Source organism: Mesoplodon densirostris, chromosome 5 (assembly GCF_025265405.1).
Source record: "Mesoplodon densirostris isolate mMesDen1 chromosome 5, mMesDen1 primary haplotype, whole genome shotgun sequence".
Lineage (NCBI taxonomy): Eukaryota > Metazoa > Chordata > Mammalia > Artiodactyla > Ziphiidae > Mesoplodon > Mesoplodon densirostris.
In genome coordinates this window covers 141,169,485-141,183,908 of record NC_082665.1, presented here as the reverse complement: position 1 = coordinate 141,183,908, position 14,424 = coordinate 141,169,485, and the positions used below count along the sequence as shown (strand labels likewise).

The 14,424-nt window shown below is 40.3% G+C and overlaps 1 protein-coding gene across 4 annotated transcripts in view; it reads right to left on the bottom strand.

The window, feature by feature from the left end:
• PLSCR1 (phospholipid scramblase 1) overlaps positions 1-13,899 on the bottom strand; it is a 31,619-nt gene extending 17,720 nt beyond the window's left edge. The window contains exons 1-3 of one of the 4 annotated variants that reach the window (XM_060099555.1): positions 13,725-13,899; positions 6,811-6,836; positions 3,863-3,943 (exon numbers count right to left, since the gene is read on the bottom strand). In XM_060099555.1, coding sequence (XP_059955538.1) covers positions 3,863-3,943; positions 6,811-6,826 — 97 coding nt within the window. In that variant the 5' untranslated portion in view covers positions 6,827-6,836; positions 13,725-13,899. Of the gene's footprint in view, positions 1-3,862; positions 3,944-6,810; positions 6,837-13,250; positions 13,341-13,724 lie in introns of those variants that run through there. The other 3 variants (XM_060099557.1, XM_060099554.1, XM_060099556.1) reach the window with 3 other exon arrangements.
• Between the last annotated feature and the right edge of the window lie 525 nt (positions 13,900-14,424).

Sequence of the window (14,424 nt, the reverse complement as noted above, 5' to 3'; positions counted from 1 at the left end):
TTACAGATGATCTATAATGTGATTGGGTCTAGAATCAGAGGATACAGCTATCAACAAGGCAACCTGCTCTCAGGGAGCTTAGAGGCAACTTCTAGGAGACAGAAAATAAATTTAAAAAAAAAGATTTCAGATTGACCTGATGGAGAAAATACATGGGGAAAAGGGCAAGGTATCAACCAGTTACTTTAGATAGATAAAATTTATGGTTGACACCTAAAAGTTGAGAAGGGAAAAAGTGTGTGTGAAGATATGGTAAGAAATATTCCAGGAGGCAGGAATACCAAATACAAAATATCTGACTTTAGGAATAAATCTGACATGTTTGAGAAAGAGAGGGACATTATAAGGGAGAGGAAGCACAGAAACAGCTGTCAGTAAAGAAGTAGGATCAATTCATCTTGAGAGCCCCTTAATAAGGAGTTTGGATTTAATTCCAAGTGTGATTGACGGGCTTTAGGGATTTTAAACAGAAGACTGAGTTCCATGATCTGTGTGATATCTTGCAAAGTTTTTAGGAGTACCAAGCGCTTTATGCATTATGGATTTAAAATGGGAAACACAAATGCAACCCCTGCCCTCATTGCCTAATGGGAGAGAGAATTTTACACTCACCCTTATTCTAGGGATCTACAACACCAGTGTCAGTAAGTGATTAACTAAAATCAGAGACAAGCGCTTCGAAGGGAGGGACCAGGGTTTTATGTGCCAAAGGAAGGTGTTTAGATGGGGACAGACAGAGGGAGGGAGTTGGGACAGCCTCCCTGAGAACCACCGTCAGCTGAGATCTGAGGGATACAAAGGAGTTGAGTAGGTGGGCAGCAGGGAATGAATATTTCAGAAAGAAGCCCTGGGATAGTAACAAACACAGGGCATTTAAAAATCTGCAAAATGGCCAGTCTACCTGAACAGGAGAGACAGTCTTAAGAGACAGAGAAGGAGAAGGCAGGGGAGCCCCTTGGGTTTGGTGGACCAAACTAAGCACTTTGGTCTTTATCCTGAAAGCAAAAGGAAGCCAATGATGTACCCATTGGGTACTGTCTGTAATATTAACAGATAACTATTTTTATTTTATTTTTTATTTTTTATTTTTTTTTTGTGGTACGCGGGCCTCTCACCGCTGTGGCCTCTCCCATTGTGGAGCACAGGCTCCAGACGCGCAGGCCCAGCGGCCATGGCTCACGGGCCCAGCTGCTCCACGGCACGTGGGATCTTCCCGGACCAGGGCACGAACCCGTGTCCCCTGCATCGGCAGGCGGACTCCCAACGACTGCGCCACCAGGGAAGCCCCAGATAACTATTTTTAAACATCACTGACTACAGTGCAAAGATGAAACCACAGGCAAGCCCGTGAGGGGGAGGAGATGTGAATTAATTGGTTACATTATTAGCATTATTAAACCTTCACAAGATTCTTATAGAGGATAATTATTTCCCAAGTCAATGGGTTAAGCATATAGAATTACCTGAAATTTAGGTAAAATTTCATTTACCTAAAGCCCAATTGATTTAATATATTATTAATATAATAGTCAGCAAATACTTGTCATTTATTAATTGTAAAGCATTGTGCTAGTTGCTTTACACATACTCTCATTTAATCTCCAAAACGCCTGAATTAGAAAATATTATGCCCATTTTATAGATAAGAACTGAGGCTTGGAGGTACAGCAACTTGCTTAAAACCACAACACAACTATTAAGTACAGAAGCCAGAACTTGAAGCCTGATCCAGCCTCTCTATGCTGGTTTTCCCACTTGCATAATGGGGATAATTAATAGTATTTACCCCATAATATTGTCTGAGAATTAAATGAGTTAATTCACATTAGGCACAACAAACTCTCAGTTTTAATCTATCACTATTGTTAGCATCATTGTCATAAAAGACCTGTGCTATACTGGCCTTCTACTTGAGAAATAAATTTGAGCTATTTTTCTCACAAACTCTCAAGTCTGATTATAACTTAATTATGTATCGCCTACTATTATTTAGCCATGGGTGGATTAAAATATCCTCCAAGTGTCTTGGGTGCATACTATAGACTTCCTAATAAGTCTTCAAACACCAACCATTTAAAAATTGAGAGCAGCAGTTCTCAGCCCTGGCTGCACCTTAGAATCACCTGCGAAATTAAAAAATTACCAATCCTGGGGTCCCACAACCAGAGCTTCTGTTTCAGTTTTCCTGGGATAGTGCCCTGGTACTAGTGTTTTCAGCAGTTTACAAGTAATACTTAAGTATAGGCACCTTTGAGAACTATCATCTTAGAGCCTTGAGAGTCTTTCTACCTCTCATTCGTTTAAATGCAAACATCTGGATGAGATCCAGGCTCCACTGAGAGGTTTCTGGCTAGACAACTAACAAGCCATTTAGCTCCTAAACAGATTTGTTTGCTCAGAGTAGAATAAAAAATGCATACACCCTTTGGGCTTCCCTGGTGGTGCAGTGGTTGAGAGTCTGCCTGCCGATGCAGGAGACGCGGGTTCGTGCCCCGGTCCGGGAAGATCCCACATGCCGTGGAGCGGCTGGGCCCGTGAGCCATGGCCGCTGAACCTGCGCATCCAGAGCCTGTGCCCCGCAACGAGAGAGGCCACAACAGGCTAGAGGCCCGCGTACCGCAAAAAAAAAAAAAAAAAAAAAAAATGCATACACCCTTCTGGCCAAACAAGACTCCTTTTGATCCTAAGTCCTCAGGATGGTCTCTCAAGATGTGGGTAGCTGGCCTACTTGCAGATGTAGGTGCACCATGAACCCTGCCATTTGGTAAAGTTCTGGTAACGTTTTTTTTTTTATTTTATTTCTGGCTGCGTTGGGTCTTTGTTACTGCGCGCGGGCTTTTCTCTAGTTGCAGAGAGCGGGGTCAACTCTCCGTTGCAATGTGAGGGCTTCTCGCTGTGGTGGCTTCTCTTGTTGTGGAGCACGGGCTCTAGGCGCGCGGGCTTCAGTAGTTGTGGCACACGGGCTCAGCAGTTGTGGCTCGCGGGCTCTAGAGTGCAGGCTCAGTAGGTGTGACGACGGGCTTAGTTGCTCCGCGGCATGTGGGATCTTCCTGGACCAGGGCCTGAACCCATGTCCCCTGCACTGGCAGGAGGATTCTTAACCACAGAGCCAGCAGGGAAGCCCAAGTTCTGGTAATGTTGATAACTGCATTTGTCTAAATGAAAATTTCTGAAGTCTTCTATGCAGTGGTTCAAAAGAAATAATATATTACTTGGTATGTAGCGATATGACTCAGTTACTTTTCTTAGAAAGGCAAGGCAGGATTGAGCATGTATATAAAAGCAAAGCTTTCACATTTTTGTATGTTACAAAATAAAAATGAGAATTATCCCAGGTAGCTATGTTTCTATTGCTTGAAGCTTCCAGGCTTAAGCAGTCATCTCTTTTGCATGACAATCACTTAACATAATTAACCCCAGATAATAAATGATTCAAAAACACCCAGAGATAAATCTCCTAAATGTGACTGCATGACCATAATTTTCAGAACGAATGGAGAATCGATAAAATCTGTTACTTAATATGTGTATTTTGGGGTTTAATTTATGTGCAACCTTATATCTTATTTGCTAAATGTCAATTCATTACTGTTTTTATTAACACAACACTTTTACTATTCTGTCTAAATAAAAAATATTTTAATGATATTTATGATAACATATAGTCAAAGAAAAAAATCCAGAACTAGGCTGCAAATTTCATTATTGAACTTTTAGTAAAAGACACTACTAAGATACACACAGAGACAGACAGACAGACACACACACACACACACACACACACACACACACACACATACCCTTTGGGGAATATCAATAACTGATAAATTTTGGTTTTTTATTCTTTAAGCCAGTGTTTTACCTGGGAAAGCTGCCGGAGGATATTCAGGGGGATACCCACCTGGCAACTGTGTTCCTGGGTGAGGATCATTCATTTGCACATCTGCAATTCAAGGAGAGGTAAACATATATCTTCTTAAAAAAATACATATCAGAAAAAAAATGCATTGTTCTTAAATAATTTCATTTATATTTTCCTGTGTTGTATTGAAACAAAGTGAATTCTTCACTTAACAAAAGCTATGCCTGTTATCAGAGTTAATCTGCAGTAGAATCCTGTTTCAAACAAATTCCCTTCTGATAAAATAGACAGCTAATTACTGGGGCTGAATTTCTAGTTTTCAAATATGCCTGATGAGTGTTCGTTCTCACCCATACACTGATTTTGTTACTAGGAAAAATAGATTGTTTCAAAACTACATAGACTCTTTTTGAATTATGGTTTTCTCAGGGATAGGGATAGTGGGAGGGAGGGAGACGCAAGAGGGAAGAGATATGGGGACATATGTATAGGTATAACTGATTCAATTTGTTATAAAGCAGAAACTAACACACCATTGTAAAGCAATTATACTCCAATAAAGATGTTAAAAAAAAAAACTACATACTGTGAAGAAGGAGATAAATGAACCTAGTTGGATGTGGGTTTGGTAATAGAAGGATAATAGGTGATTTTAAAGATATCTATAATTGTTGCTATAAGAATTATGCTTTAAATATTTAAAATAATACATGCAATTCAGTATTTAAATATCCTTTTTATGCTTACTCTGGAACGACCCCATTAAGTCTGAACTATAGGAAATTCGCAGTATTTGACTGATTTTGAACTACAAAAATCATAACTGACTTAGTTACAATAAATAAACATATTAACTTTTGTTATCTGCTAATCAATGTAGTTTGAATAATCTTTAATATGTATGTACAAATGGTTGAGTTTCCTAGTTCTTCATATTTGTGTTTCTCTAATCATTCTTTTAGCAACCACCCTGGCCAGAAAATAAATATTTAGTACTAGCATCTCCTGTGTCACCCTCAGTTAGGCTCTCTGGCTACACTGGCTCTGCCTTCATGGAATTTATGGTCTAGTGGACACTACACTTACACCATATTCTTGTCTCTTCCCTATGGCTTATTAACTGTAAATTCAAAATAGTTTATTTTTGAATAATGGGGAAATGGCAACAGTGTAGAAGACAAAGTTGACCAAACTTTCAATCTGACTCATTTCCTGTATGTATCATGGGTTTTGAAAGACAACTCAAGTCATATGATCTCAGCAGGAAGGCTGGGTTTTGCCCACCTCCACCCCCTTTCTTCTCCATGATTGGCTTCATAATAACTTCAGCAGAATGGAGTCCATGGACACTGCAAATTTAGGCAACAGAGAACGCTCTACTTGAGTCAGGGCTTTTCCCCGTACAGACACCACAGCATACCCCGAATTGTCACACATCTCTGCAATATCACAAGTCATTCCATCCCAACCATCCCTTCAGGTGAGTGGCCGAGCTCCTAGTTCTCTAGCTCTTGAGGCTCTATACCCACAGCCCCACTCCCAACCTGAGTTGGAAGCAACAGGATCAGACTCAACAGGATCAGACTCAACAGAAACACACTGCAAGTGTGACTTAAAGACCCATCCTTAAATGATATGTCACATTTTGGCACCTCTTAACAGGTACCACTGTTTAAACGATAGTAAATACACACACATATCAAGGAGTTGACATATTCAAGAAATTAGGAGCTCATAATCCCTGGGGTTTTGGTACCAGAGCAATGATCCTGGTTTCAGGAATTCCAGGGGAATTTATACAAAGAGAAAATAAATGCATGGGCAAGAGCTCAAGTAGATCAGAGAGCATATTAATTATGGATGGATTTCTGCATTTGTGAAATGCAACTTAGAATAACTTAAAAAATCACAGGACTTTCATATTGTCAACAAGTTATTGTTATTTCTATATATATATATTTATATACATACATACATCCTATTTCTATTTACGCACACATATACATACATACACATGCATTTGTATATAGGAAGCTGAAGAGTTAAAAGGTAATTGTCACCATGACCCAATGATTTTTTTTAAGTGATTGGAAGCATCCTATTTTTGTAGCAAAGAAAATAGCTTAACACTATATAAATTTATGTTTAAAAAGTAAAGTAAGTATTGTTAATAAAATTAAATTAGTATAGCAAGCATTAAGAAAAATCATGAAACTTCGTGAAGGAAAGTCAAGGTTTCTGGTCCTAAAGAGTATCTAGTATATGTAGCAAGGCTGGCATTGTGGTAGAGATAAACATCTCTTTGGCTATCTAAACAAACATAAAGAATAGAGATCCTTCAGAAAACAGGATTTTGTTTTCCCTATTTTTCCCATAGGATTTTTTTTCTCTTCAGAAACTTGGATTTTTTTAAAAGACAAAGTCTTTTGTTACATGTTTGGTTAATACTCATCTTATTTAGAATTTTCTTGAAAAAAAAGCCATAAAATAAAGATTTGTATTTATTTAAACCTATTCACATGTGTATTTTATGAGATGTATATTGGGGATGTATCTGAGCATTTTATTACAATGTCCTGGCATATTAAAGTCATTGTTTGTTAAACAATATGATTGGAACAATCTTTTTGTATATAAAATGCACATAGAAAAGGGAAACTTGATTCAGATGAAATGTAATATAAATTATACAACATATTTCCCAGTAAGCCTAAAATTTCTTAGGTTTATCTAAGGCTTTTTTATTTTTAAAGGAAAAATTAGTGGTCATGGATATTTGTGTACATCTTCTCTATAGCCAAAACACTGGCCCAGACTTAGGATTCTGGAACATAAACAACACAAAGCAAATTATATCCTTTCAGAAACTGAACAGAACATTATGACAAATAACACATTAACAAGAGATTTAACATTATAGGTGGAAAGTAAAAACTTAAATTACTTACTTTGTTTGTCCATCATTTAAACAGTTCTGAAAAAGAAGACCTGATATAAATATATAATTCAAATATGACAGTTGAAACAAGATACTCTGAAACTATATACACATGAGATATTCCTCTATTCATCTAGTCTTCCAGAATCTGGTAATTTAAACTCTTCAGTCTTGACTGTATTCCCTGCTGCTGTTTCTGAGTAGGATTTTACAAGTTGTAGGTCAGTCCAGGATGGTGGACAATTTCTAAAAATCTTGGGAAGAGAGGGTTCAATGAGGCAGAAAGACAGAAACACTGTGAACCCAAGGCCCTCCAGTTAAAAACTGGAGCCTTCCAACCTACACAATCTACAGGGAGCATGCAATCCAGCTTCCAGCTGTAGGGCTGGGCTGCAGGTGTGGTCCAGCAGGAGAAGGAAAAACGTTAGCTATCAGGTCACACTGCTTTAAATATCTCTGGAAATTCCAGGTCCTGAGGACATGTTCTGCCCAGCTTCAGCAACAAATTTGAGAAGGCCTGACCCCCTGTTTGTGTATCAATACATGACTTTAGCCTAAAAACATATACTCAGGGGGCCTCCCTGGTGGCGCAAGTGGTTGAGAGTCCGCCTGCCGATGCAGGGGATACGGGTTCGTGCCCCGGTCTGGGAGGATCCCATGTGCCGCGGAGCGGCTGGGCCCGTGAGCCATGGCCGCTGAGCCTGCGCGTCCGGAGCCTGCGCGTCCGGAGCCTGTGCTCCGCGACGGGGGAGGCCACAGCAGTGAGAGGCCCGCATACCGCAAAAAAAAAACAAAACAAAACAAAAAAAAAAACAAAAAAAACACATATACTCAGGGGTTATAGTAGCTGTAACACCATGATAATCCAACTGAAACTTTGTCTTGCTTATTTCTACAGAAAAATAATGATAAAAAACATTATACTCAATACTTCTGCCTTCTACTGCCTTGATCCCATCCCAGTCTTTCCCACAATTATCCAGTCACTACTTTTCCTATCTCTCCACTTTAAATCCCAACCCCTATTTGCCTGTTAATTACAATTAACACATTAGGCAAAAACTTGCTACTCAGTTGTTTGATCTGCGACCCACACACTAATATGAATTGGCTCTGCCCTTCCCAGGCCCTCTCCAGTTTTTGCTGCCCCTTTACTAGCTCCTTCTACTGTGTTATCCTAAATGGTAAATAAAAGTCAACTGATCCTTCCATATCCTTAACTAAAATCTGGTGTTCCCAAGAAGAAACCGTATCCCTCTTCTTTTCTAAGTTTTCGATTTATCATTGCCTATTATAAGCATAAAATTTAATAATGTAGTAAAACTTTTAAGAATATTCCAATTACAGTCACCTCAATTATATATACTCAAGGAGTTCAGTAATGGGTTTTCTTGGCCCTGGAATAAATTTAAAAATATGTTTTTTGTTACAGATTTTACTTCCTGGATTTTCTTAGAACAATACTACCCCCTGTTAGCATTAACTGGTTAGAAACCAAGTGCTATGGACCTCCTCAGGACAAAAGAACAAAAAGATTAAAATTTATGTTTTTCTGCAATTATTCAAGAAGGTGAACAATAAGCTAATAAATACATGTAACAAAAGCATCCCAAAAGTTTTCAAAGGCCATTATTGTGTTTTATGTTCTATCATATGAAGGACAACTAAGAAAGGAGACTAAATTCTTATAAACAATAGACCATGATTACTTTTGTCAACATGCAGTTCTGTGATCAAAGACTGTATATTAAAATTCATACCCATTATCTTCAGTACCCTAACATACACAAAACATTTAAAAACTACTCCATTTCTGGAGTAGAAATGGGTAGTATCCCTTAGTTAACAAACTGGACTAAACAGCTCAAGTTTTTACTTAACTACTTTTTCTGATAGGATCACTTCATAATATGATTAGTTTTTTTTTTTAATGTTATATGGCCCTTCAATCAACTTAGCAATTTTAAGGGACTACTGTTTCAGTCATTCCTGCCTTGCCTAAAATGTCAGAAGGGCACTCAGTTCAAGGAAAAATCCTAAATAATACCTGGAGGTCTAATTTTTAGAATTAAACAATTTATTTTTGTGAACAAATCACTGAACTGGCAAAAAAATTCCATAGTTTCTGGAGGGCAAGTTTATACATCTGAGATGGAAAAAAATTTAGTTTTAATTTAAAATATACTTCTTCTTAGCATTTAGTTGTTTGAGCCTGGGAAATTCAGTGCCAGTCAGAAATAAAGAATGTGCTAGAAAGAGAGGGAATTCATACACGAATGCTATGCATCACATTAGGAACAGGCGGAGGGTCTTAAGCAATGGAACAATAAGTTCCCAAGTCCTTGCAGAATAAGTACCAACTATGAATATGAGTATTTACTTTTCATGAAGCCAGAGCTAATTCTCTCCTTGCACAGAAATCGAAGGAAAGGAAATGAAACAGACTCAAACAGAGCTCATTTTTTCATATTTACTCTTTCCTTCCTACTTGGTCACATTATTTTGAGTCTTAAACTATAGCTTTGTGAGGATGAGTACCAGTTGGCAAAACTACTGCAGTATAATCTGGGTCCTGATTTTCCTGTAGGTTTTAGAATTTTCATAAGTTCCTAATATCTCAAGCATGAAAAATGTTACGTCATAAGCTCTGGTGCAAAATGTGAAGTGACAGTTGAACCTGTATGTGTGCCAGGTAGAATAACGCACTTGTGGACTAAAGACATCCCCCACCTTCATCCCTGTCCGCTCTCCTTTGCTGTTTTAAGGATGTTTTGGTTTCCTCAAACTTAATGGTTTTATTACAAGACATAACATCACTCAGTTTTGGGAATGATCGGGCTGTGTGTCCTGTTTGAATTAACTTATTAGTTAATTAATTTAATATGATAACTTTTAAATAATGTCTTCCACTACTCCTAGTAAGAAACAAATCACAGCAAGACTTGCAAGAAAATCATATTTATCCTGTACTAAAAGAAAAAGAACTCTAATGAAGTCATATTATACATTGTACCACTGGACTCATAATTACTTCAGGACAAATACAGAATTCCAAATTATAATCTGATTACTACACACTTATCCTAACTTGTTAAATGAGAGCTTCTGAGGAAATTAAGGCATCATATACTATACATATAAGCATGTATCTGTTAAATTTATTCTATCAGACACCATTAAGACCTATTCTATTGGTGCTATGGGATACTAGATAATCATAAACCTCTACCACCTGGGAGAAGGGGAAATAGTGCACGTGATATCCAGTTGTGGCTCCACAATTCATATTACAGGAAACCCTCTGACCCATCTCTTGGGGTCCTGAAATTTCTATCTTATTTCGTCAAAAATATTAAAGTATAACCTGCAACCCAAAGGGGAAACATCCCTAATTCTGAAAGATCCTGAAACTACTAAGCCTATGAACTAGGCATAAACTAGATTTGGATTACTTATCCAATTTTACTTCTTAACTGCAAAAAACCAAGCCAGTTAACGTTTTTCTCAGAGTCCCAAGATGGAGATATATGTCCTTAATTATTTTAACAAAACATTACTGCTCTAAACACAATCCCAGAATTCTATATCCCTAACTTCCTATGAATAAATGAAAATGAGATACTAGACTAGGGGGAGGGGAGGAATTACACAGAGCTAGCGGAGAACCCAACCCTTGCTGAGGTAAGTCACAAATCAAGCAATTTCCATGTTGTTCAGCTTATGTTTGTAGGTAAATTTTATGCATTTAGAAAGGTTAACACCTAAGGTCAAAAGCACTTCATCTGTTGAACTGTGGTTTTGGTAAAAGACAAGCAGAGCAAAAACAGATGGGTTCACACAAATAGGTGGCCAAGGTGTTGGTGAGGATTTGAGTATACCAGTACACGTATGTCCAAGACGGGGCACCGAAGTGGGGTGGCTGAGGTCATCATCAGTGCAGGGAACCTGATAAGAGAGACTCTGCCTATAAAATACCACTTCTGTATTTTAGATTCAAGAAATCAAAACAAATATGCTCAGAACCACATTGGGATAGCATTTCATAGTAAACCTTGAAGAACAACGTAGACATTTCATCAGCTGGGACCAACTGAGAGGTGGTCAAGTGTTGTACAAAACTAGCAACTAAAGCAAAGAGAACAAAGACACATAAACTAATCTTTATGTCAGCTATCCTAGTTTGGTTGCTTTATTACTCCTGAAAAGCCTTTCCTGACAACTGAGAGCTCCCTCACAAATTTGTGTTGTTTCCTTTCCTTAAAAAGGAGGAAACTAAGGCCAGAGAGGTTAATGGTTACTTAATGTCATACAGCTCAGTAAGTAGCTCATATGAATGATTCACGATTCATTTCCTTTGCAGTCATGTCCTTGACTCACTGAAAAAAAACAACAACAACACATTATCCCAAATCGCCAACTTTCAGTGAAATTTGTTAAGAGACTATCTTTATGGTGTCTTTCTTATGTAAGGCAGAGAGCAGGAATTTCAAATTTATTGCTGGCTATCTGTTTTTTTACTAGGCCAGGCAAGAGCTTTTTGTAAGTACTTAGTATTTTCAAAATTTGTAAAACGTAAAGCACAATAGTTAGCACTGCTTAACTACAATGCTTTGGTTTTTTTTTAAATTTAGCACTATTAAAGAAAATGCGGAGTATACACACTCATGTACACATATATAAATGCACATATACACATATAAATATGTCTGTAAATAGTCACTCACTATAACGTTTGTGCCTCTTTCCAAGGAACATTGCTTGGAGGCATAGAGCACGTAAGGCACTATAACAATCACTGGAACAAAATGGCAGACAATTAACAATATATTATTGTAAATACTAGCGCTATGAATAAAAATAATGGTCCTATAAAAAGAGTTATGGAGGCACTAATTTAGATAGTGTACTGGGGTTGTCAGAAAGTCAGATCTGAGAGCCAAAGGCAGTTTAAAATCAGCTAGGCTATGGAGGTGTGTATTTGGATGGGGTGAGGCATTAGAGGCAGGGGGAACTGCATAGGTAGCAGTCCTGAGGCTGGAGGGAGGGAGCTTGGCTCATTCAAGGGAATAAAGATCTGTGGGTCACAGAGCACAGAAGGAGAGAGAGATCACTGGACCAGAGGATGGACAGGTGAACAGGGAACAGTTCTTACAGGTTTCCTGTCTAAGCTCTCAAAGGCCAGAGCACGGCTTGTCAGGACAAGACACTTAATTGGTGCTTGCTGATTCAATAGTTGTGTACAGTATTATTTCACTCCCTTCAGTCAGAAAGGACAGTTACCTTACAGATGTGAAGGCTGGCTAATCTATGACTCACCTGTTTCATGTGACACTTCTAGCCAACTGCAGAAACCCACCCACTTCCCTTTTCATTTATTTTTCATTTCCTTGTGTTTGCTCAGTGTTCAAAGCCCTACAATTGTCATACTCGCCAGGGTGGTATTAAGAGAAAGTTCCGTTGTTAAGGAAGCTCCAGGAAGAACAAGGGGACCCTGAATCTCCTGATACTTCACACTAAGCAAGTGACACTTGCACTAACCATGTATCTCAAATTGCTCAACTAGGAGAAACACTGACTTCCTGGTCCTGGAACTGGGAAGTGGCCATTCCAGGACTTGCTGGAATAGCTGTCTAAATAAAACCACATGGGAACCAGACAGTGAGCTTGGAGGAGCAGGGGCTTGCTCAAATATTTAAAGTAATAAATCTAACGTTTATTGAGTACACTCTGCAGTGCCAGACAAAGGTATACGTCACACTCTAATAACTCTTGTAACTTTTGATCGTTACCCAGTTTCACAGATGAGCCAAGGAAGGAACATGTAGGAAGAAACTGCCTGGGAGTCCACAGATATTAAGTAGTAGAGGCAAGTTCAAGTCAGGCAGGTGGACTCCTGAGCTAATGGCTTTAGCCTCTATGTGATAAACCGCCTGTCTTCCCAATTCTTCTGGTGTGTGTCCCAGGGTGCCCAGTATAGTTTTGGCTCCAGCCACACTCCTCATTAATACTGACGGTTCAACGACAGCTAGCAGATCTATTAATCGTCCCTCTGAATACCCCTAAGTGCTCGCAGATACCGCTGAGCCCAGGTTCTGGCCATGATCCAGCGCAGCTCCGCGCTATTAAGAGATGGACTAAGCGCATTCGAACCTACAAGGCGGTTTCAGGCAGAAAACACCTTGGCCTTGGAAAGGTCCTGGGACGGCCGGGATAGGACTAGGTCAGCCGGGCCCCCTGCTGAGTCCATAGTCGGTTTCTGCGGTCGCTTCCCAAGGCCGTTGGGGCCCGAGCCCCCCCACTCCGCCCCCAACCTCAGCGCAAACGCAGCCCGCCGGCCCTCGCGCCCCTCGCTCCCAAGCAGCCCCCCAGTGCCCCCCGCCCGGGCTGGGAACCCGCGCCAGCCCCGCGGCCGGCGCCCGCGGGAGGAGGCCGAGCACGCCGCCCACCAACCTGTGGCCGCCGCAGCTCCGGCTCTGCCTGCGGTGAGACGAGCTCGGGGAACCCGGGCGCGGGGCCGATGCTCGGCTTCCGACCCTTGCCGGTCAAGAGTGCTCCTTACACAACCTTCCCTGAAGTTACCAGGAAAGAGGCCTCCGAGAGACCTCGGTGACGAAACCCATGGCCTCTGGTTTCGTTTCCTAGATCCTGAGTTACAAAGGGGATTCCCGCCCTCGTCCCCGGGCTGGCGCTTCCGCATCGCTGCGGGAGGCTTGAGACCTGGAGGCGGGACCGCCGCCCCGGTGCAGCGCCGAGAGACTGGCAGCTCCCTTTCTGACCCCTGGAGAGGCTCCAAAAACTTTGGTTCTGAGGTTTAGGGCCGCAAGGAACTGGGAGGTCGAAACCAGCTGGAACTTGGTCATTAACAGGGGAGTGGCCGCCTCCGGGGTGGACTCTGGCTGCCCGGCTCGGGGGAACTTCCTTTACCTCGGCCTTGACCGACTTCTGTCCCTTAGATTCCCATTGCTTTCAAGCCAGGAAGCAGGAGGCGGTACAGAGTACAAACGAGGGCGAGTCAAACTTGTTTTTCTGTATGGTGTCTTTTCTGTTTCTCTCTCGCTCTCTGTCTCTCTCTTTCCACTAAACGATGTTAACTCCTTTGAAGCGTCCAATCAACCAGATGTGTTTAGCATGTTTACTCTTTCCAGCGCCCCCTACTGGCAAACTGGCGCAGTAAGAAAATATTTGTTGAACTGGAGGATTCATTGGTGTTTTTCTAGTAAAATTTTTATTTACCAAAGTAACACATGATCTTCCAAACAAAGCTGGATATGGAGAAAAGAAGTGATATGTACCTTGCCGTTTAGCTTTCTGACTGCTGATATCTGCTGCAGAAGGAATAGGAAGACTGTAGAGGTCCAGTACCTTCCATTTTCAATGTTTTTTTTTTCAACCTCTCCTCCTCCATGAATATTGTTTTTGAATCTCTAGAAGTTTCTGTTATCTTTTAAACAGAAGAAAGCTCTTACACCTTGCTTAGGGTGGTATATACCATTGCCACGTTCTCTCCATGGCGATAGTGAATGAGGGTTGGTGAATAGACCTGTGAATATAGACTTTCAAGCATTTCTCATTTTGATCTTTAATTTTCAACTTTATTCTCCCTTTTACTTGAAATCACTAAGTC